This window comes from Crinia signifera, chromosome 6 (assembly GCF_055691185.1).
Source record: "Crinia signifera chromosome 6, ASM5569118v1, whole genome shotgun sequence".
NCBI classification, from domain to species: Eukaryota; Metazoa; Chordata; class Amphibia; order Anura; family Myobatrachidae; genus Crinia; species Crinia signifera.
The window spans coordinates 257,594,038-257,619,055 of NC_139222.1; the positions used below are offsets into that span (position 1 = coordinate 257,594,038).

Sequence of the window (25,018 nt, forward strand, 5' to 3'; positions counted from 1 at the left end):
GCAGATCCTGATCAGGATACAGAGGCACAGGACAGGTCTGTGAGAGAGCAGATCCTGATCAGGATACAGAGGCACAGGACAGGTCTGTGAGAGAGCAGATCCTGATCAGGATACAGAGGCACAGGACAGGTCTGTGATAAAGCGGGTCCTGATTAGAATACAGAGGCACAGGACAGATCTGTGAGAGAGCATAACCTGATCAGGATACTGAGGCACAGGACAGGTCTGTGCAAGATCAGATCCTGATTAGTTTATAGAGGCACAGGACAGGTCTGTGAGAGAGCAGATCCTCATAAATATACACATTGGCACAGGACAGGTCTGTGTGAGAATCACCCATACCAACATACAGTATACACTGTCAACCTATCATCCAGATCCATTACCAAGACAGCGAGAATCCCTCAGCAAGCCCAAACAGAGACGTCAGTATTAACAGGAATAAATAAATGGGAAGACTCCTAAAAGGCAAAGGGCCAGATGTACTAAGCTTGAAAAGAGATAAAATAGAGAGTGGTAAACCACCAGCCAATCAGCTCCTACCTGCCATTTGACAGGCTGTGTTTCAAAAATGACAGGAAGGAGCCGATTGGTTGGTGGTTTATCACTCTCCATTTTATCACTTTTAACAGCTTACGGTAGTAGATCTCGCCCTATACATTAGTGGCAGCAAGTCAGTGGATATTCTTTATCATTTATCTCAGACTTTTCACCTGCTCTGCCAAAGGGAAAAGTACAGCAATACAGCTAAGTAGGGTTACCACCTTTCCCCTTTAATTCCGGACACATATTAATTACACAGGTTCTGTGGCTGGCTGACTTCAAGACTCCATTTCACCTGGTTTTAAACTTCCACAGAACCTGTGTAATTAACCCCTTCCCGACATTTGACGTACATTTACGTCATGGCCGGGATGTACTTCCCGACACATGGCATAAATGTACGTCATGACTTTAAACTGTCACTGCGTCTCGAGACGCAGTGACAGAGGGACGATGTCTGCTGTCCCTGACAGCAGACATGTCCCTGCATGCCCAGGGGGGGCTGCGATGTCGCCCCCCCGTCGGCGATCGCTGTGATTGGCTGTTCAGTGTGAACAGCCATTCACAGCGTTTTCCTGTGTTACCAGCGAATCGGACGCTCGGTAACACAGGTGTCAATCACCGCCGGGCGTCAGGGGGCATGAGGGGGTCATCGGTGACGATGACACCTCACCCCACCCTCACCCCACCTGCCCCCAAGGCTGTGATTGGTCCGTGGGACCCACGGACCAATCACAGCCAAGGCGCGACATTTAAACTACCGGTGACTGCGCTGCAGACGCCATTCCGGTCTGGAATAGCGTGCAGAGCGGTCACCGTGCCTATCTGCCGTGATACTGACCTGATCCTTGCTAATACTTACCTGATCCTTGCAAATACCTTACCTGATCACTTGATCACTGCTTGTAGCGTGCTGGACGCTTCCTGGATCTGACTTCTTGGGACTTCCTGCTGCTGCTGCAGTGTGATAGAGAGATAGAGAGAGAGATAGAGAGAGATAGAGAGATAGTGACAGAGAGAGCTATATTTTGTGTCTGCTACCCCCCCTTTTTGGGGGTGCAGGGTTTTTTTATATATAAATAACTGTCACTGCTGCTGCTGCAGTGTCATAGTGATAGATAGTGATAGATAGTGAGAGATAGTGATAGATAGTGATAGATAGTGAGAGATAGAGAGATTTGTGTCTGCTACCCCCCCTTTTAGGGGGTGCAGGTTTTTTTTTTTATATATATAACTGTCAGTGCTGCTGCTGCAGTGTCATAGTGATAGATAGTGATAGATAGTGAGAGATAGAGAGATAGAGAGAGATAGTGACAGAGAGTGATAGAGAGTGTATATTTTGTGTCTGCTACCCCCCCTTTTTGGGGGTGCAGGTTTTTTTTTATACATATAACTGTCAGTGCTGCTGCTGCAGTGTGATAGATAGTGATAGATAGTGATAGATAGTGATAGATAGTGATAGATAGTGAGAGATAGAGAGAGATAGTGACAGAGAGTGATAGAGAGTGTATATTTTGTGTCTGCTACCCCCGCCTTTTGTGCTGATCACTATATCTGAGGTGATCAGCAACTTTTTGGGGGCGCAGAGGTTTTTTTTTTTTATATATACCTGTCAGTTGCTGCCAGTTGCACTGTCAGTTGCACCAAAGGTTGTGCACCTGCTGCCCCTCACTGGTAATCAGTGTTGCATCACTGATCACCTTTTTTTTTTTTTTGAGGCTGCTGTGGGTCTTTTTTTAATTTTTTTTTTACACACACTGTGATTTTGTGGGTGTCCTGTGGCCACTGTGCGCTGATCAGTGACCTACATCACTGATAAGCTTTTTCGGCACAGGGTTGATCTATTTTTTTTTTTTTTTGATCAAATTCCTGTTGCCTTTGAGCGCTGTTCAGTGACGGACGTTACTGACCAACATCTGTGCTCAATTTTTGGCGCAGGACCTTTTTTTTTTTTTTTTTTTAACCCCTTCAATTTTTTTTTTTTTTAATTGGGTTCAAATTCCTGTATAAAGTATTTTTTTTTTTCTGCACTACATACACACTACACACTACATACCCCCCGGGTTGAAATAAAGTTTGTACCCCCCCCCCCCTACACTATACACGTGTTGAAACATTTCACTACCAGTAACACAAAAATAAAAATGCCATCCCAAATTTCATCCCAAATGTCTTCCCAGTCATCCAGAAGAATGTATTCAGCGGAGGAGGCATATGCCATGCTTGCCTCTGATTCTGACACAGCCAGTGAGGCAAGCGGGGAATTTGAAGGATTCATCTTAACCTCATCTTCCTCCTCTAGTGATGAGGGACCCCCTCAAAGACGTCCCCGTAGAGCAGCTGAGACCCCCCCCCCCAATAATTGATCTCGTATGGACCCCACCACCAGACAATTTTGAGCCCCAGGTTCCTGAGTTTTTGGCCATGCCAGGAATCCAATTTGATTCCACAGGTCTCAGAGAAATTGACTTTTTCAAATTATTTTTCTCTGATGATTTTATAAATTTAATGGTGGACCAAACTAATTTATATGCCCAGCAGTTTATTGCTCAAAACCCCACGTCATCATTTGCTAGGTGGACCCCTGTAGATGCAGTAGAGATGATGACGTTTTGGGGTCTGGTGTTTCATATGGGCATAGTAAAAAAGCCAGAAATTAGGCAATATTGGAGTACAGATGTTCTGTACAGCACCCCATTTTACCGTATGGCCATGCCCCGGGCTCGATTTGAGACGATCCTTAAATTTTTGCATTACAACGATAATGCACAGTGCCCACCCAGAGATGATCCCACCTTTGACCGGCTATTCAAAGTCAGGCCGGTCATTGATCATTTCAGCGCCAAATTTGCTGAGATGTACATCCCAGATAAATTCATTTGCATAGACGAGTCCCTTATACATTTTAAAGGAAGGGTTAAATTCCGCCAGTACCTTCCCAGTAAGAGGGCAAGGTATGGCATAAAAATGTATAAGCTGTGTGAAAGCACCTCAGGGTACACTCACAGGTTTAGGGTATATGAAGGGAAGGATTCAAGAATTGAACCGCCAGAATGCCCCCCCTCCCTCGTAGGTGTTAGTGGAAAAATTGTCTGGGATTTAGTGCACCCCTTCCTGGATAAAGGTTATCACCTCTATGTGGATAACTTTTACACCAGCATCCCCCTGTTTAAGGCCCTTGGTTCAAGAGGTACAGCAGCTTGCGGTACTGTGCGCAAGAACCAAAGAGGCCTCCCAAAAACGCACATTGCCCAAGTAATGAGAAGGGGTGAAAGCAGGGGAATATGCACCGAAAATATGTTGTTGGTCAAATATAAGGACAAGAGGGATGTCCTTATACTGACAACAATTCACGGAGACAGTACCACCTCCGTCCCTGTACGAGGTACCAGTACCCACACCTCCAAACCTAATTGTATCCTGGATTACAATAGGTACATGGGCGGAGTGGATCTTTCAGATCAGGTACTGAAGCCGTACAGTGCCCTGCGGAAAACAAAAATCTGGTACAAGAAGCTGGCCGTGTATATCATCCAGATGGCACTGTATAACGCTTACGTGCTATTCCGTTCTACCGGCCAGAGGGGGACATTTATGCACTTTCAAGAGGAAGTCATAAAGGGCCTAGTATTTGGGAACCAGCAGGCAGAGGGCCCCAGTACTTCTAGTACTGGCCCCCGTATTGTACCAGGGCAGCATTTTCCTGATGAAATCCCCTCCACTGGAAAAAAGGGCAGGACACAAAAAAGGTGCAAAGTTTGCTATAAAAAGGGAATAAGAAAGCAAACTATTTTCCAGTGTGACACTTGCCCCGACAAACCCGGCCTATGTATAAAGGAGTGTTTTAAAATATACCACACATCTATGGATTTTTAGGTTCATCATTTCACCGTGCTTCGGGGGTCTTGCTAATGCCACATAGCACCCACCATTCATTCCACCAGAATCTGAGCCGCAAAATCCAAAAATCACTCCTTCCCTTCTGAGTCCTGCCATGCACCCAACTGGTATTTTTTGGTCACATGTGAGGCATTGCCGTACTCGGGAGAAATTGGGGCACAGATTTTGGGGTGCTTTGTCTCCTTCATTCCTTCTGAAAATGAAAAATTTTGAGCCAGAACTGCATTTTTGTGTAAAAAAATGTAATTTTTCATTTTCACTGCCCACTTGTATCAAAATTGGTGAAACCCCTGGGGGTTTGAAATGTACACTATACCCCTAGATGAATTCCCTGAGGGGTGTAGTTTGCAAAATGGGGTCACTTGTGGGGGGGTTCCACTGTATTGGTGCTTTGGGGGTCTTGCTAATGCGACATAGCACCCACCATCATTCCACCAGAATTTGTGCTGCAAAATCCAAATATCACTCCTTCCCTTCTGAGTCCTGCCACTTTTTGGTCACACATGAGGCATTGCCGTACTCGGGAGAAATTGGGGCACAGATTTTGGGGTGCTTTTTCTCCTTCATACCTTCTGAAAATGAAAAATTTTGAGCCAGAACTGCATTTTTGTGTAAAAAAAATGTAATTTTTCATTTTCACTGCCCACTTGTATCAAAATTGGTGAAACCCCTGGGGGTTTGAAATGTACACTATACCCCTAGATGAATTCCCTGAGGGGTGTACTTTGCAAAATGGGGTGACTTGTGGGGGGGTTCCACTGTATTGGTGCAACATAGCACCCACCATTCATTCCACCAAAATCTGTGCTGCAAAATCCAAAAATCACTCCTTCCCTTCTGAGTCCTGCCATGCACCCAACTGGTATTTTTTGGTCACATGTGAGGCATTGCCGTACTCGGGAGAAATTGGGGCACAGATTTTGGGGTGCTTTTTCTCCTTTATACCTTCTGAAAATGAAAAATTTTGAGCCAGAACTGCATTTTTGTGTAAAAAATGTAATTTTTCATTTTCACTGCCCACTTGTATCAAAATTGGTGAAACCCCTGGGGGTTTGAAATGTACACTATACCCCTAGATGAATTCCCTGAGGGGTGTAGTTTGCAAAATGGGGTCACTTGTGGGGGGGTTCCACTGTATTGGTGCTTGGGGGGTCTTGCTAATGCGACATAGCACCCACCAAAATTCCACCAGAATCTGAGCTGCAAAATCCAAAAATCACTCCTTCCCTTCTGAGTCCTGCCATGCACCCAACTGGTATTTTTTGGTCACATGTGAGGCATTGCCGTACTCGGGAGAAATTGGGGCACAGATTTTGGGGTGCTTTTTCTCCTTCATACCTTCTGAAAATGAAAAATTTTGAGCCAGAACTGCATTTTTGTGTAAAAAAATGTAATTTTTCATTTTCACTGCCCACTTGTATCAAAATTGGTGAAACCCCTGGGGGTTTGAAATGTACACTATACCCCTAGATGAATTCCCTGAGGGGTGTAGTTTGCAAAATGGGGTCACTTGTGGGGGGGTTCCACTGTATTGGTGCTTGGGGGGTCTTGCTAATGCGACATAGCACCCACCAAAATTCCACCAGAATCTGAGCTGCAAAATCCAAAAATCACTCCTTCCCTTCTGAGTCCTGCCATGCACCCAACTGGTATTTTTTGGTCACATGTGAGGCATTGCCGTACTCGGGAGAAATTGGGGCACAGATTTTGGGGTGCTTTGTCTCCTTCATTCCTTCTGAAAATGAAAAATTTTGAGCCAGAACTGCATTTTTGTGTAAAAAAATGTAATTTTTCATTTTCACTGCCCACTTGTATCAAAATTGGTGAAACCCCTGGGGGTTTGAAATGTACACTATACCCCTAGATGAATTCCCTGAGGGGTGTAGTTTGCAAAATGGGGTCACTTGTGGGGGGGTTCCACTGTATTGGTGCTTGGGGGGTCTTGCTAATGCGACATAGCACCCACCAAAATTCCACCAGAATCTGAGCTGCAAAATCCAAAAATCACTCCTTCCCTTCTGAGTCCTGCCATGCACCCAACTGGTATTTTTTGGTCACATGTGAGGCATTGCCGTACTCGGGAGAAATTGGGGCACAGATTTTGGGGTGCTTTTTCTCCTTCATACCTTTTGAAAATGAAAAATTTTGAGCCAGAACTGCATTTTTGTGTAAAAAAAATGTAATTTTTCATTTTCACTGCCCATTTGTATCAAAATTGGTGAAACCCCTGGGGGTTTGAAATGTACACTATACCCCTAGATGAATTCCCTGAGGGGTGTACTTTGCAAAATGGGGTGACTTGTGGGGGGGTTCCACTGTATTGGTGCAACATAGCACCCACCATTCATTCCACCAAAATCTGTGCTGCAAAATCCAAAAATCACTCCTTCCCTTCTGAGTCCTGCCATGCACCCAACTGGTATTTTTTGGTCACATGTGAGGCATTGCCGTACTCGGGAGAAATTGGGGCACAGATTTTGGGGTGCTTTTTCTCCTTCATACCTTTTGAAAATGAAAAATTTTGAGCCAGAACTGCATTTTTGTGTAAAAAAATGTAATTTTTCATTTTCACTGCCCAGTTGTATCAAAATTGGTGAAACCCCTGGGGGTTTGAAATGTACACTATACCCCTAGATGAATTCCCTGAGGGGTGTAGTTTGCAAAATGCGGTCACTTGTGGGGGGGTTCCACTGTATTGGTGCTTGGGGGGTCTTGCTAATGCAACATAGCACCCACCAACATTCCACCAGAATCTGAGCTGCAAAATCCAAAAATCACTCCTTCCTTTCTGAGTCCTGCCATGCACCCAAATGGTATTTTTTGGTCACATGTGAGGCATTGCCGTACTCGGGAGAAATTGGGGCACAGATTTTGGGGTGCTTTTTCTCCTTCATACCTTCTGAAAATGAAAAATTTTGAGCCAGAACTGCATTTTTGTGTAAAAAATTTATTTTTTCATTTTCACTGCCCAGTTGTACCACAATTGGTGAAACCCCTGGGGGTTTGAAATGTACACTATACCCCTAGATGAATTCCCTGAGGGGTGTAGTTTGCAAAATGGGGTCACTTGTGGGGGGGTTCCTAACTTTTAGCATCTTATGGTGCCTAGAAACCTACATGGTGCCTAAAAAATAATCTCATAAAAAGGAGGCTCCAAAATCAAGTAGGTGCTCCTTCTATTATGAAGCCTGTGGTTTGGTCAACGTGCACACTAGGGCCACATATAGGATATTTATGAAAACAAAAGAATTGGGGGAATCAATTTTTAGTCACATTTCTCTAGTAAAATGTACTGTGTTCCTTAGAAAAATGTATTAAAATTGCAAATCTGCAAAAAAAATGAAATTTTGAAATTTCACCTACACTTTGTTTTAATTCCTGTGAAACACCTAAAGGGTTAACAAACTTCCAAAATGCTGTTTTGAATACTGTGAGGGGTGCAGTTTTTGAAATGGTATCATTTATGGGGGTGTCTCACATACAAGTCCCTCAAAGTCACATCAGAACTGAACTGGTCCCTAAAAAAATCAGTGTTTGAAATTTTCTTGAAAATTTGAGAATTTGCTATTCATATTGTAAGCCTCCTAGTGTCCAAAAAAATGAAAAGGAAGTTGAAATAATGATGTCAACATAAAGTAGACATATGGTCTATGTTAGTTATTAACTATTTTGAGTGGTATGATTATTTGTCTCACAAGCAGAAAATTTAACATTTTGCAAATTGCTAAATTTTCCATTTTTTCACGACATTTTGGTATTTTTCACAAAAAAACACAGACTGTATCGACCCAAATTTACCACTAATTTGAAGTACAATGTGTCACGAAAAAACAATCTCAAAATCACTGGGATAAGTAAAAGCAAAAAAAAGTTATCCCCACTTAAGTGAGACATGTCAGATTTGAAAAAAAGGGCTCTGTCAGGAACGCAAAAACTGGCTCTGTCAGGAAGGGGTTAATATGTGTCCGGAATTAAAGGGGAAAGGTGGTAACCCTACAGCTAAGTTAAACAAAACCCAAGGTGTAAGACCTAATGAGTGCACCTACATGTTTGGCCAAACAATACAACACCACCTGATATGTACATGTTATATATAAATAATCTATACCCTAGGTACTGTTGTATGTATTATGCACAGTGTGTATTCTAACGTAAGGATGTATAGGGAAGAGCTGTGAATTGCTGAGCTGCCTCACAGAAAAGGTGCTGGACTTGTAGTGATATTGGCATAGTCACAGAAGCATTACTGGACTTGTAGCAGTCTTGGCATAGTCACAGAATCAGTGCTGGACTTGTAGCAGTATTGGCATAGTCACAGAAGCAGTACTGGACTTGTAGCAGTATTGGCATTGTCACAGAAGCAGTACTGAATTGACATAGTCACAGAAGCAGTACTGTACTTGTAGCAGTATTGGCATAGTCACAGAAGCAGTACTGGACTTGTAGTGGTATTTCCATAGTTACAGAAGCAGTACTGTATTTGTTGCAGTATTTGCATAGTCACAGAAGTAGTACTGAACTTGTAGCAGTATTTGCCTAGTTACAGAAGCAGTACTGAACTTGTATTGGCATAGTCACAAAGCAATACTGGACTTTGTAGCAGTATTGGCATAGTCACAGAAGCAGTACTATATTAGCATAGTCACAGAAGCAGTACTGTACTTGTAGCAGTATTGGCATAGTCACAGAAGCAGTACTGAACTTTTAGTGGTATTTCCATAGTTACAGAAGCAGTACTGAACTTGTAGCAGTATTTTCATATTTACAGAAGCAGTACTGAACTTGTAGCAGTATTTTCATATTTACAGAAGCAGTACTGAACTTGTAGCAGTATTTGCCTCGTTACAGAATCAGTACTGGACTTGTAGCAGTATTTGTATAGTTACAGAAGCAGTACTGAACTTGTAGCAATATTTGCATAATTACAGAGGCAGTACTGGACTTGTAGCAGTATTTGCATAGTCAAAGTGAATGGTAACAGAGTCTCACTTTTCCAATAGGTCGCTTCAGAAGGATCCATACAAAACTCTGGTTCTTTACAAATCATCACAGAAAATGGAAGTGAGGGTAAGACTAACTGTTTTTTATCGGACCAGGAGATGTTTTGATATTTTTATATTTAACACAGGCACCGGGGCAAGGCACCCGAGCGCCCCAGGCGAGTGGGGGTGGGGGCACCCCGGTGCCGGGGGGTGAGGGCGGGGGGTACCTGTTGCCCCGTCTGGGGAGTGGGCAGGGGGGTCCATGCTGGCGTCTTGACAGGAGCCTGCAGTGGTGTCCTTGCCGCGCGGGTACCTGCGGCGCTGTGTATAAAGCTGGTGGCAACGGGGGTTCCCTGCAGTGAATAAGAAATAACTAGCACTATGCGGTGGCGCGGGAAGCGCTTCTGTTTTGAAAACACTGGCCGCACGCTGATTGGCTGAATCTCAGCCAATCAGCGTGCGGCCAGTGTTTTCAAACCCGGCAGCGCTTCCTGCGCCGCCGCATAGCCCGGCGGATAGCGCTAGTTATTTCTTATTCACTGCAGGGACCCCCCACCGCCGCCAGCTTTATACACAGCGCCGCAGGTACCAGCCCGGCAAGAACACCACTGCAGGCTCCTGTCAGAAGCCAGCATGTACCCCCCTGCCCGCTCCCCAGATGGCGCAACAGGTACCCCCTTTGCACGGGGGGGCGAGGGGCGAACTGCCGCCCTCCAGTGGCCGGCGCCCTAGGCAAATGCCTAGACCTGCCTAGTGGTGGCGCCGGCCCTGAATTAACACTGAGCATGGCGTCTATTCTGATCTTTATCTGAAATTAGACTGCTTTCAGCACTAGTCATTTAACCTTTAGTCAATGGCAAAAGTACATGCAGACCGGTGGCTCACTGGAAAGTTGAAAAGTCCTGAGGTAGCTTTTTTACTAATGTTCTCTCTTGTGTTCTATGCATTTGACAGACCTTCATGGTAAGGTCACTTTGACTCTCTCTCTGAGTGCCGGAATATCACCAAAACTTCATGCACTTGTCTACATTTTCCTACCCAATGGAGAGATACTGGCAGACTCAGCAACATTTAACCTGTTACGGTGTTTCAAGAATAAAGTGGGTAAACCAACACCTCTCTCTCACACTCTCTCTCTCTGCATTGTACATGTGTCCTGCCTTTTTCTGTAGAGAGTCACAGTTGTGATTTCAGGGACCTAATGGAGAAGTGCATAGAACGTGTATTGTGTATAATGAGCAGTTGAAAGCACTGGCCCCGAAAGGGGGGCGGGTACTTTTTACCCAGGCCAGGGTCTGATGGAGGGGTCCAGGACACTCTCCCCCCTCCTTGTTGCAAGCAGCCAGGCAGTGGGAGAGAGAGTACAGGTTCTGCAGCACAGTCTCTCTCCCCAGCTCAGCACATGCTGCTCAGTGCTGTTTGCTGAGCTGGGGAAAGAGCAGCAGCCTGTTCTCTCTCCCTGCAGTGGTGTGCCCATCCAAACATTTTTTTCTGTCAAAGGAGCAAGGACCTTTGCCAAGATGGGGATGTGTGAGCGTCTCACATGCTCGCATGTCCATTACCACGAATGGGGTGCATGAGCATCTCACGCGCACGTGCGTCCCATTCTTGCCGCATTTCGGCGAACGGCACCCCGACCAGCTATATAAGCATGACTCATCTGTTAATTGAACTATCAGTAAAAAAAAGTTGTCACAATCTTAGTCACCCAAAAAAAAATTCTGTATTTTTCCAATATTCTGTATTTCAGATATGGAAGGCTCAACCTGTAGTAGAAATATAGACTGCGGATATCATGTTCATGTTATATTTCCCTAGTACTGTATTTTTGTGTCTAGATTGCTTACAAAATGTAACAATTCCCAAACCCTCATACCATTTGTGTCACTATGATGGGAAATTTAGCATTTTTAGTAATTAGCGATGTGCAACATTAAAACGCTGGGTGTTCCCATGGGTATTGCCAAGTGACGTGGGCACCGGGGGCGGGAAGCTGACATCAACGGATGTCAGCTGCCCGCCCACTTCCTTCAGAATGCCCACGCACATCTAAGGTTACCTGAGATGTGCGTGTGCCTTCCACATCATTCGATGGTCGCCGACCATCGAATGATGTGGGTATTCCCCAGCAGCCAACTAATGGATGTTTAGATTAAACATCCATTCACAGCCAATGCGTCCGAACACTCGCTGCGAGGGAGGGAGGGGGCCGGCATTAGCCGGACAGGGTTGGTGGACTTGCAAGACTGCGAATTCACAACCTTGCAAATTAACCAGAATAACCCCCGCTGTACAGTGTGTTGGCTCAGGCTCATCCACAGCTTACACCTCTAAAGCCGGGTACACACATTGCAGTATTACAAACAATATTGCTCATTGTGTCCCCTGTAAAAGGGGTATAATTGTACTCCACCATTGCTCTTCTGCAGGTATCAGTTGGGTTCTCTCCAAATGAGGTTCTCCCAGGATCAGATGTTTCCGTCCATGTCCAGGCAGCCCCAGGATCTCTCTGTGGGCTGAGGGTAGTGGATCAGAGCGTGGTGCTAATGAAACCCGGGAAAGAGCTGACTGCGGATAAAGTGAGTGATGTAATAAGGCAGAAATTGTGCAATCAATAAATTGGAATACATTTTTACATTTTCATAATCATGGGTTCCGCTCAGTGTATCTTAGGTTTAGATTCTAATGCTATACATAAAGCAGCGTTAGTTCCATATATCTTTTCAATATTGTTAGTCTAATTTTATTATATAATATAAAACTGTATTTTATCTTTTGATGTTTAATATTCTTTAGTCGCTTTTCATTAATTTTTGGAAAATTTATATCTGATAACCAACTGATTTTGTTGCTTGCCTCCTGTTTGTGAAAGGTGTATGATCTTTTCCCCCTCGGGCATAGTAGAGGGTATGATTATCGTATCCGGGAACCGGGAAATGGATGTTTTCTCCCTCCTATATTTCCACCTCTACTTCCACGACCTGGATTTCCTGGTGGTTCCCCAATAAGACCAGCTCGACGCATCATAGACCCCTTTTTTCATAATAAGGATAATAATGATGTCTACAGCTTATTCCAGGTACATTCTCAATGAAATCTTTAATGTCAAACAAAAGTTGAAGTTGTAATTCACCTCCCAGACAGATATAAGCAAGGCAGCTGAGAGGTATGTTGGGCTCGGTAAAATGTTGGGGCATGGCCTAATTACGGAAGGTGTGGCAACCTCCCACAATTAGGCCACACCCCAAAATGGTTGGAGGGTGTGTGAATAAAACACTCTAAAGTTGAGGGGGGAGTGTTATTGTCCCCCCTTCCTCAACAGAAGCAGAGGCAGCAGCAGCACACTCCTACAGCTGCTGCCTGGGAGGGAAGGAGGGGGAAGGGGGGTCGGACCAGGGCCTCCGCCGGGGCCCCTTCAGCAAGTCCGAACCCGGGTAATCCCGCTCCCCCCCCCCCTCAGCTGCCCTGCACATAAGCATCAACTGTATTTGTTAGATACACCTGAACATTTAATAAATCTTGATTTAAGTAGTAAATGATTCTTTTGGACACATGACATGCACATTTTCCAGTGTCCTCAAGTGATTTATTAGTCTTAATTTGGGACTAATCATAGTCCCCAGTAATATTCCTCCTGATAGCAAGAAGATTTTGACCAGGCATGTTGACAAAAGCCATCGGAAGATGACTGTATAGTTAATCTTATTCTCACGGCCACCAAGAGCTGATTCGGGGCTGGGTACTGGGGAGGGGGCGTGACCAAATCTGGGAAACATGACCACACCCCCTTCAAAAAGAATTAAAAAAAATACTATGCTGCTTGCTGCAAATGGGAACATTCCCTCACCCTGGGTGTCACCTAAGGTAGGGATGAAACAGAACATTATATATTAGAATTATATGGCTTCTCTAGAAGAGTTTCTAAAAGCTTGCAAAAATGCGCTGCTCTGTGGCTTGGTTAATTCATACCGTCAAATGATTTCTCTCCCCATCGGCTGCATGCAAGGGGATGTATTCTTGTACACATCCCCTAGCTTGGTACCCAGAGGTTTCGGGGGTTGTGGGGGAGGAGAGTTCGGTCGTGCGGCAGCCAGCGTTAAGGGGCTCACTTAGCAGCGGGCGACCGCTGCTTAGCAAGCCTTACTGAATCAGGCCCATATTTGACACACCTGCAGTGCACATGGTTTTGCTCAGTTGAGAAAGTTTTTGCCGTTGCGATCAACTTTGAACCAGGCCCTTAGTTGCTGCCACATGAACGGATTATTAGGACACTAACAGTGATTCTATGGTCAAAGTAACTTTAGTTAATATTTCTTCCCCATTATAGTATTTGGGGGTTATTCAGACCTGATCGCACGGCTGCTAATTTGCAGAGCCCTGCGATCAGGTAATTGCTGCCCTGACACTACAGAGTGACATCCTGCCCTGTGGAAGCTACAAACATATTGCAGCCCTGCGATTAGCTGCAAATCCATTCACACTCACCATCATACGATTGCTCCTCTGTGTGCAGACTGTGCGGAACCCAGGATCTACTCGGCCAGTGCAAAAGAAACAGGTTGTCACACACCCTCCCTGAAAATGTTTGGGCATGCCAGCGTTTTCCCTGACACTCCCAGTAATTGGCCGGTTACCACCCCCAAACCCCGGCTACCTGTCATTCAACTTTGCGTACTGCCAGCGATAAAAAAAAAAATGCTGGATATTTATCACAGGATGACCTCACACATGTGTACTGTGAGCTGTATGCATGTGCAGTCATTCTATAATCACCCAGCCTGTGAATCGGAACCATACGCTCAGGTCTGAATAACCCCCGTGGTCTGACCAACAGATGAGCCTCTTGACCATTTGCACTTAGTTGCTGCCACAAGAACGGCTTATACGATATGGCTCATTATATAAGTGACCACTGATACTACAGTACAGTATATGGGATACTGAGGACTGGGGTAATTCATACCACTTTCTCCTTCCTCCACTAGGTGTCACTGGAGCGTAGACAGTGGGGATAGAAGGGCGACCTCAGGGAGCTAGGGCACTCTATTGTAAATTCAGTGTGGCCAACTCCTCCCCTTCTCTCCCTCCCCCCACCAGTCTTAGATCGTGCCCAAGGGAGCTGGGCAGGTTTTCTGATGCTCCTGGGCAATTGTCATTAGTTAGGTATTTATTATGTTTTAAAGCAAGAGGACAGGCTGGTAGTATGCTGTCACTGCCAGCCTGCTACGTGGGCGCTGCCGGGGGGGACCCGGCCGCCGCTACAAAGCACTGCTCCCGGGTCCCCGGCTGAAGGGACCACAGTCTCTGTGAAGACGCGCGCGCCTCATAGTAAGAAATGGCGGCAGCGCGACGCTTCCACAGCCGCTCCGCCGACCGGCCAGCAGAACGGCTGTGAGTATTCTGACCTCTCTCCAGTTAGTGGAGGAGGTCAGCACAATAATGGCGGATAGCAGAGGGGTTTTTCTGTACATAGAAGCCCTGGCACCGGAGAGTGGACGGGAGGCGGGGCTTAGCGCAGACCCCTCCTCAGTAAGGGGGATAACCAGGCAAGGTTCAGAACCTCCGTTCAGCCCCCTGCAGCGCCATTTTTAGACTTTGGCGCCTCAGGCAGAGCGTGCAGGCTGTGCAGTAATCCTGACTCCGGTGACCGTCCTGCATATACTCTACCCAGTCTGTGAGGTACACAGCGGGGGTTAGAGTAGGGTGAGCCAGATTTGGGCTGTGCTAAAGTTTGTTAGGCTACAGTGCCTTTGTTGTAAGGCAAGTTTGGCCGGGCCAGCTCTTAACCCTTTCTCTGCTGTCTCCCCTGTCAGTTTCACTTCTAACCTTATTCTTACTGTTGGAAGTGTGTGAGTGTCTGGTGTTATATCTCTGTTCAGTATGGCAGGAGGGAACACCAAATGTAAAGGCTGTAAGGGGAAGTTTACTCCTTCTGCTGATAGAGTTGTTTTCTGTGAGAAATGTGCTGTTAACCCCTCCTCATCCACAGATCAGGAAGCACCGGTATGGGCTTCTCAGCTTACTGAGGTAATGACACGCTTGGCTTCTGAACTTTCTGCCTCACAGAAAGACAGAGAGCAGGCAAGAGACCAGCAAATCTCTTTAGCCACAGCTGTACAGGGGTTAACAAAAGCCCTTGTTCCGGCGGCTTCTGCGGAGCAGGGTCAGGCATCTTTACTGCCCCCTATTCTCTCACAAGGAAGGAGGCAGTTTGCCCATGACTCTGGCTCTGATTCAGACGACATGCCTGAGTTAGAGGAAGGAGAATATTATATTCCTAGCGCTGCTGCACCAGAGACTCAGGATCCGCAGATGGTGGTCCTACCGGACCCTGATCCGGTGGTACATGGCTTAGAGGATTTGATTGCCATGGTGAAGTTAGCCACGGATTATGTTGATACATCTGAGACTCCAGCAAGGCCTTCTCTGTTTGGGAAGAGGCCCAAACAGTCGTCTAGCTTCCCTCAGTCTGAGGAATTAGATGATTTTGTTACACAGGCCTGGAATCATCCAGATAAAAAATTTCAGATTCCTAGGAAATTTTATGTTTCTTATCCACTCCCTGCAGATAGTAGGAAGAAAGTGGAAACGCCTCCGGTGGTGGACCCATCGGTGACTCGTCTATCTAAGAAGACGGTATTGCCGGTGCCTGGGGCCACATCTCTCAAGGATGCTTCTGGCCGTAAGTTGGAGCTTACTTTAAAGTTTATTTTCTCTGCGGCAGGAGTTTTACAGAGACCAGCGCAGGTAGGATGCTGGGTAAACAAAGCAATGGGGGTCTGGGCCTCCAAGATTTCTGAAGGTTTAAAAGACAACCCAGACCCAGCCGAGCTTAATAGGTTAGCTGAACACATACGGGAGGCCTCTGACTACCTGATGGAGGCTTCGGCTGACATTTGTAAAATGTCCGCACGTATTTCAGCTTTATCCATTTCTGCGCGCAGGGCTTTATGGCTTAGGCAGTGGCAGGCAGATGCGGAGTCCAAGCGGGCGGTTGAAGCATTGCCCTTCAAGGGAGAAGTCTTGTTTGGAGCAGAACTAGACAAATGGATCTCTCTGGCAACGGGTGGTAAGTCTTCTTTCCTCCCTTCAGCACCTGTCCCTCGTAAGGCCTTTCAGAGTCACACTTTTAGGTCCTTTCGTCCCCAAAACAGATTTCGCGGTAGAACGAGAGGAGCTTCCGTCGCCCAGAGGGGAACTCGGGGCAGACGAAGAGGTATGGCCACAGTACAGCAGGAGGCAAAGTCCACCCCTAAACAGGCATGACGGTCTCCCCTCCCTGAAGGAGACCCTCAAGGTGGGAGCGCGTTTGAGGCACTTCAAGCATGCGTGGCTTCAGTCTTGTCAGGATGCTTGAGTACGGGATCTGGTGTCAGAGGGTTACCAGATAAAATTGGGAAGCAATTGCCAAGCTTCAAAGGATGGAAGTGATTCTCCCAGTCCCGATGGAGGAAAGGAACCAAGGGTTTTATTCTACCCTGTTTCTGGTGCCGAAACCGGACGGATCGGCTCGTCCCATCCTGAACCTGAAACAACTGAATCCGTACCTACAGCCTTTGAAATTCAAGATGGAATCCATTCAATCTGTAATTGCAGGTTTGAGTCAGGGGGAGTTCCTGGTATCCCTGGATATCAGGGACGCCTACCTGCACATTCCAATTTGCCCATCCCACCAGGTTTTTCTGCGATTTGCAGTTCTGGAACACCATTGGCAATTTCAAGCCCTGCCCTTTGGCCTCTCCTCGGCACCTCGGGTGTTCACCAAGGTGATGGCCGTAATGATGGAGATTCTTCGCTCAAAAGGTGTAATGATAATACCATATCTGGACAACCTCCTTCTGAAGGGCTCTTCTCAGGAGGAACTATTGACAAACATCAATCTGACCAAGAGGATACTGGTAGAACACGGCTGGATCCTCAACTACGAAAAGTCCTGGCTGCAGCCATCGCAGAGGATGCAGTTTTTGGGATTGATCCTGGACACGATACAACTGAGGGTTTTCTTACCGGAAGACAAGATCAGATCACTGCAGGAGTCGGTGCATCTAGTACTGCAGCACAGGAAGTTCTCAGTACTCCTCTGCACGTGTCTGCTGGGGAAGATGACCGCTTCTTTCGAAGCAGTCCAGTATGCTCGCTTCAGGTCAAGACCATTTGAACTAAATCTTTTGAGACAATGGTCTACAACCTACACCTACAACTTCTGGTGACCCTGTCCCTGAGAGCGAGGCTCTCCCTTTCATGGTGGCTTCACTCAGCCAATCTCAGGGAGGGGAAATGTTTCGCTCTTTGGAATTGGACGGTCATCACAACGGATGCAAGACTCCGAGGATGGGGAGCACTGACATTGGACCATCAGTTCCAGGGCCGTTGGACTTGTCAGGAATCCCGCCTACACATCAATATCCTGGAACTCAGAGCAATATATTACCCTCTCATCCAAGCACAACCCCTGCTTCAGGGTCGACTAGTCCGGGTTCAGTCCGACAACGCCATGGCGGTCGCCTATATAAACAAGCAGGGCGGCACAAGAAGTCGGACGGCCATGAAAGAGGTGACCCGAATCCTGGTGTGGGCTCAGGATCATGCGATGGCCATCTCAGCGATCTTCATTCCAGGAGTGGAAAATTGGGAGGCCGACTACCTAAGTCGGCAGGATGTCCACCAGGGAGAGTGGTGCCTTCATCCTCAGGTTTTTCAACGACTGGTTCGAAAATGGGGGTGTCCTCAAGTAGACCTGATGGCTTCACGTCTCAACCATCAACTTCCGTTGTACTTCGCAAGAACTCGAGACCCAGCAGCGGCGGGAGTGGATGCCCTGACGGCTCCTTGGCCATTCAGCTTTGTATACCTGTTCCCTCTGTTTCCGCTGATACCCAAGATTCTACAGCGCATAAGGAGGGAGAGGGTGTTGGCCCTCCTAATTGCTCCGGACTGGCCTCGGCGAGCTTGGTACACCAGCCTCACAACTCTGCTGGTCGAAGTGCCGTGGCCTCTGCCATTACAAGAAGATCTTCTCAGTCAAGGTCCTTTCGTCTTCCCAGACTTAAAGCGGCTACATTTGGCGGCGTGGCTGCTGAAAAGTCCATCTTAAGACAAGCAGGGATCCCAAGAACAGTAATCCCGGCCATGATGAGTGCAAGGAAAGAGGTAACATCAAGACATTACCACCGTATTTGGAGGTCGTATGTGGCATGGTGCGAAGGCCGCGGGGTCTCCACAACGGCATTCAAAAAGGCCAGACTTCTTTTATTCCTTCAGGCTGGGCTTTCTGCAAGTTTGCGTTTGGGATCCCTGAAGGTTCAGGTGTCCGCTTTATCTGTTTTTTTACCCAAAGACGGTTAGCACTGCTACCTGAGGTACAAACCTTCTTTCAGGGGGTTTTACGATTGCAGCCTCCGGTTCGCCCTCCTACGGCCCCATGGGACTTAGACTTGGTCCTTGATTATCTTTGCTCCTCAGTTTTTGAACCTTTGGAAGAGGTAGATCTCAAATACCTCACTTGGAAGACGGTTCTCTTACTAGCTTTGGCCTCAGCCAGAAGGGTTTCAGAGCTGGGAGCCCTTTCATGTCGCTCGCCTTTTTTGGTGTTTCACTCAGATAGAGCCGAGCTTCGTACATCCTTATCCTTCCTTCCAAAGGTGGTTTCCTCCTTCCACCTTAACCAGCCTATCGTAGTTCCTGCGTTTACCGAAGATCCTCAAGCAGAATCTTTGGACGTGGTGAGGGCCTTAAAAGTTTACGTTGCCAGAACAGCCTCAGTTAGAAGATCGGACTGTCTCTTTGTCACCTACTGTATGATCCAATCCGTCGGGGATGGCCTGCATCTAAACAGACTTTGGCCAGATGGATACGGCTGACTATGACAAGCATACGTGAAAGCGGCTCAGACTCCTCCGGCTTCCATTTCGGCGCATTCTACACGTTCAGTAGGACCCTCTTGGGCGGCTGCTCGAGGGGTTTCCATTAATCAGCTTTGCCGAGCTGCTACGTGGTCGGGCAGGCGAACCTTTGTTAGGTTCTATAGATTCGATACATTTGCTTCATCGGCCTCTAAGTTTGGCCGAGCAGTTCTTGGGGGTTCTCAGCGCCTTCCCACCCTTGTTGGGAGCTCTGGGACGTCCCCACTGTCTACGCTCCAGTGACACCTAGTGGAGGAAGGAGAAAATAGGATTTCTGTACTTACCGTAAATCCCTTTCTCCGAGTCCACAGGTGTCACTGGACGCCCTCCTCGGCGCTGTTGCCGACTTACCTAGGAAGGACCTTCTAGTCCTGGTTTGGGGTTTCTTCCTGCTAACTAGTTTTTGTGTGGTTAACTATGTTCAGTGTTTGTGTTATTTCATCACTGCTTGACTCAGTTTCCATGTCTGCATGAATGTTGGTTAAAAGTTTTACCTCCTCTTCGGAAGTGTGTTTCTATCTTCCAGCTCCCTCTGGGCACGATCATTGAGACTGCCGGGGGGGGGGGGAGAAGGGGAGGAGTTGGCCACACTGAATTTACAATAGAGTGCCCTAGCTCCCTGAGGTCGCCCTTCTATCCCCACTGTCTACGCTCCAGTGACACCTGTGGACTCGGAGAAAGGGATTTACGGTAAGTACAGAAATCCTATTTTCACATTGCAAAATGCAGGGTCGCACCGAGACTTTGAAACGGTTCAGTCCCAGTACGACCCTACATTTTACTCTGTTCATATCACTTCAGAGGACCGGCAAGATTGACAGTTCGCTGACGTCATGCTGGGGCGGGCCAGAGCAGCGGAGCGTCATCAGGGGTGGGGGAGGAGGCAGCGCTTCCAGCTGGCACTGCGCCAAGCACTGCCTCCTCCATTAGGGATAGATGTATTAAGCTTGAAAAATGATAAAATAGAGAGTGATAAACCATCAGCAAATCAGCTCCTACCTGGTATGTCACAGGCTGTGTTTGAAAAATGTCAATTAGGAGCTGATTGGTTGGTGGTTTATCACTCTCCATTTTATCACTTTTCAAGGCTTAGTACATCTCGCCCTTAGTGTGAAAGGGAAACCCGTTCACACTGCACAGTAACACGGCAAAGAACCGGTAAGAACTAGAGATGTGCGGCGGCCACTTTTTCGGGTTTTGGTTTTGGATCTGGATCTCCCTTCGTGTTTTGGATCTGGATTGGTTTTGGCAAAACCACCCTTGTGGGTTTTGGTTTTGGATCTGGATTTTTATGAAAAAATGCTAAAAAGGGGCTAAAATAACAGAATTTGGGCCTGTTTTTGCCCCTAATGTATTATAAACCTCAATAACATTAGTTTCCACTCATGTCTAGTAAATTTTGATCACTTCACAGCTTACAAAATTGTTTTCATTTACTGTAGTTGGGCCAAAATGGTATACCGAGGTAGTTGGATGACTAAGCTAAGCGACAGCAGTGGGCATCACATACATGTGGACCTTACACTTCCAACCTGGCACATCTTGGAAGCAGAGCGGCACTGCAGGGGCAGACAGGGTGGCTTTTTAATAAACTATCCCAAAAAAAGAGAAATGCTCCAAAGAGCAAAAAATACAAAGAGGTATCGGCCTTGTCATGACTGGTGGTAGCAGCTTCAGCACTTCTATCAGGTTGCTGATCTCCCACTATTTCCTCCTCCATCATCCTCCAAAAATGTGTTTGTATTTTATTTATTACTTTTATTTATTTTTCTTACTTTACACTGGACACAGCCTGTCACACTGGACACAGCCCCTTGGACACTGGACACTGCCCCTGGACACTACCCCTGGACACTGGACACAGCCCGTTACCCTGGACACAGCACCTGGACAATGGACACAGCCCGTCACCCTGGACACAGCCCCTGGATGCAGCCTCTGGACAATGGACACAGCCTTCACACTGGACACTGCCCCTGGACCTTTCCCCTGGACACTGGGCACAGCCCGTCATCCTGGAAACAGCCCCTGGACAATAGACACAGCCCGTTACCCTGGACACAGCCCCTGGACAATGGACACAGCCTCTGGAAACCGCCCCCTGGACACAGCTCCTGTACACTGGACACAGCCGTCACACTGGACACTGCCCCTGGACACAGCCCCTGGACACTGGACACAGCTCCTGTACACTGGACTCAACCCCTGTACACTGGACACAACCCCTGTACACAGCCCCTGTACACTGGACACAACCCCTGTACACAGCCCCTGTACACTGGACACAGGCCCTGTCATACTGGACACAACCCCTGTACACAGCCCCTGTACACTGGACACTGCCCCTGGACACTGGACACAGCTCCTGTACACTGGACACAACCCCTGTACACTGGACACAACCCCTGTACACTGGACACAGCCCCTGTACACTGGACACAACCCCTATACACTGGACACAAACCCTGTCACACTGTACACAGGCCCTGTCACACTGGACACAAGCCCTGTCACACTGGACACAAGCCCTGTCACACTGGACACAAGCCCTGTCACACTGAACACAGCCCCTGTACAGCCCCTTGTACACTGGCCACTGCAGCCCCTGTACACTGGACTTGTGTACAGCAGCCCCTGCAGACCCTAATAGAGTGAGCAGCAGCAAAATAATATATTATTATTATAGCACAGCACACAGCACAGAGCATAACCACCCTCTTCCCTCTCCTATGCTGGAGTAAAGATGGCGGGGCACGCGTGCGTCTTATATAGAATCCAGATCTCGCGAGAATCCGACAGCGCAATGATGACGTTTTGCTTCGTCTTCGGTCCGGAATTTAGGCGGGAACTCCCGAGCCGGCTCGGATCCAGACTCGGATCGCGATGTTCGGATCTGTCGGATCCCGGAGATCCGGACCCGCTCATCTCTAGTAAGAACCCTTCTTTTTTACTGGTTCGTAATGCTGTGTTGCTGCCAGTTGCCGGACCCAGTAACCTCTTTCAGGTCAAACCGGCAACAAACCGGCATGAACCCGGTAATTAGGTGCGATCTGAAAGGGGTATTAGTTGACACAAATACTGGTTTAAGCAGCACAAACAGCTTTTGTGTTTCTTGACCCCAGTACACTATAGATAAAAGCAACGTTCAGTTATGGCAACCAGCTATTGTGAAATGTTCCTTATAATTTCATTGAATGTTATTTACAAAGTTTTCTCTGTGATATTTCTTATACATTACAGGGCATGAGATTAAAAATAGTAACAAGTGATAACATAAAGAAGCCTAGAGAGTGCTATGAGGATGTCATCATGTACAGTTTTCCTGGTATTCCAGGAGCTGCAGGACCTAACAGAATGGGTAAGTTTATTATATAATTCCCTTAGAAACATACAGTATTCATAGACACATACATAGAATTTGACAGAAGATAAGAACTACTTGGAGAATATACAATCTGCCCCTGTTTAACCTTTTAATAACCTCAAATCTATTTGGTCAGGGCCGGTGCAAGGCACCGCAGCACCCCAGGCGAGTCGGGGTGGGGGCGCCCCGGTGCCGGGGGGGGTGTACCTGTCCTGCAGCTGTGTATATAAAGCTTTCGGCGGCGGCGGCAGCGGGGGGTCCCTGCAGTCAAGAAATAACGAGCGATATCCGCCTGGCTACGCGGAAGTGCTTCTGTTGTGAAAACACTGGCCGCACGGCGCACGCTGATTGGCTGAATCTCAGCCAATCAGCGTGCGGCCAGTGTTTCCACAACAGAAGCGCTTCCGCGTAGCCAGGCAGATATCGCTTGTTATTTCTTGACTGCAGGGACCCCCCGCTGCCGCCGCAAGTTTATATAAACAGCCGCAGGACAGGTACCCCCGCGGCACGGGGGTGGGGGGTGAAATGCCGCCCTCCAGTGGCCGGCGCCCTAGGCAAATGCCTAGATTTGCCTAGTGGTGGCGCCGGCCCTGTATTTGGTCCTTATTTCTATGTAAGGATATCCATATATCTATCCCAAGCATGTTAAAATTGTTTTAATGTCTTAGGGGCACATTTACCATTGATATTTGTAGCTAATTCCCCGAAATCATACGTTTTGGGGGTTAAGCCACAAATATTAAGTAACTCCAGCATGTAAGGTGGCAGCACCGCAGCAAGAATCTCCGATACCTGCTGCAATCCCTCCTGTCCCATCCGCAGCCGCATTCATCCATAGGATTCTATAGGGGATGTGATGCTGCCCGATGTACCAATATTGGGCATCATCATAGCATCAGTCCCGGAGCTACTGCCATTCTGAGATGCCGGTAGCCTATGGGCAGTGCGGGCCAGCCAGGGGCCAGTGCTGGGCACAGATACGTAGACCCCCTGGCACCCAGCTTATCAGTTCACAGGGGCAGTCTACCGGTCCCTTTTTCTACAGAGACGTACATTCTGCCAATAGGATTGCATATTGCAATGCGATCCTGGGTGGTGGACCCCACCCAGATCGCATTTTATATATGATCCAATGTTAAACGGGTCCCTTAGCTTCTAAGACCTCTGATAGGAGGCTATTGCACTTATCCACAACCCTTCTGTAAAGTCATTTTCCCTCAAGGTTTCTTTGAACCCACCTCGTTACAGTTTCAGCACATGCCCCTGTGTTCTAATATGTCTTGCCCTTTGAATAATGTTTCCCTCATGTATCTTGTTAAAACCCCTGGTATAATTAAAATTTTCTGTTATGTCCCCTCTTTTTCTTATCTCTCCAAACTACAGACATTGTGCTGTTTTGATCTTTCCTTGTTTTGTGCTGTAGGCCATGTACTATGTTATTTGACCTTCTTTGTACAGTGTTGTAATTATATCCTTCTGGAGATATGGCCTCCAGAACAGAACACAGTATGGAATAATTCATTCGGAAATGGCTGCCAACCACGACAGTACTAAAAATGTATTTATTTTTCTTATTAGATAGGGTATTAGATAGTGCACCAGAGATATCAAGACATGGACCCATTTCAGAGACATTAAAGGATAACGAAAAGGAAGAACAAAAAGTTCGAACATATTTTCCTGAGACGTGGATCTGGGAACTTCTACCTCTTGGGTGAGTTAATGAGTAAAAAGTACAAACCTTCCAAAGTGGTGGAACTACATCATTGGTGCCCAAAGGCATTGTCTTCTCTTAGTGATCTCCCTTCTTTACTTACCAGCCGGAACAACAGTGGAGCTGGCAGTTGAAGTCAGAGGCGTAACTAGCACTCTGTGGGCCCCATAGCAAAATGTTGATCAGGGCCCCCCTACTATAAATGTCATTATAGTGCCGTGAGCACACAGGACTCAGTTTCTGCGATTTCGGCTGAGCCCCGTGTGCACCAAGATGTAGTTAAGCCATCAGAGAGACGGCTAACTACATCCTGCCAGCCACTGCGGCCAAATACACAGTATAGCAAAAATATCCTTGCCTGCACTGTCTATTTGGCAGGGCAATAGCGATGCTGCTGGGCCACGCATCACTATCACCCGCTGTGTACACATGGGGCGATTCAGGAAAACCTTCCAAGCGATTTAGACAATGTAGTCAAAATCGCTTGGAAGAATCACCCCATGTGTACACCCCTTTAGGGTTGGGGGCATTGTAGTGAGGAGCAAAATAAGAGCAAGGGAGGTGTGAGAGAATGGCAAGGAGAGAGGGGAGCAAGAGAGTGAGAGGATGTAAG

At 47.1% G+C, this 25,018-nt stretch overlaps 1 protein-coding gene across 2 annotated transcripts in view; it reads left to right on the forward strand.

Annotated features, from left to right (window-relative positions):
- LOC146009245 (alpha-2-macroglobulin-like) overlaps window positions 1–25,018 on the forward strand; it is a 144,116-nt gene that overhangs the window by 39,505 nt on the left and 79,593 nt on the right. For both annotated transcript variants that reach the window (XM_083149411.1, XM_083149412.1), the window contains exons 13-18: window positions 9,444–9,510; window positions 10,380–10,525; window positions 11,855–12,004; window positions 12,298–12,504; window positions 22,568–22,685; window positions 24,270–24,405. In XM_083149411.1, the coding sequence (XP_083005537.1) occupies window positions 9,444–9,510; window positions 10,380–10,525; window positions 11,855–12,004; window positions 12,298–12,504; window positions 22,568–22,685; window positions 24,270–24,405 (824 nt within the window). The remainder of the gene's footprint in view (window positions 1–9,443; window positions 9,511–10,379; window positions 10,526–11,854; window positions 12,005–12,297; window positions 12,505–22,567; window positions 22,686–24,269; window positions 24,406–25,018) is intronic.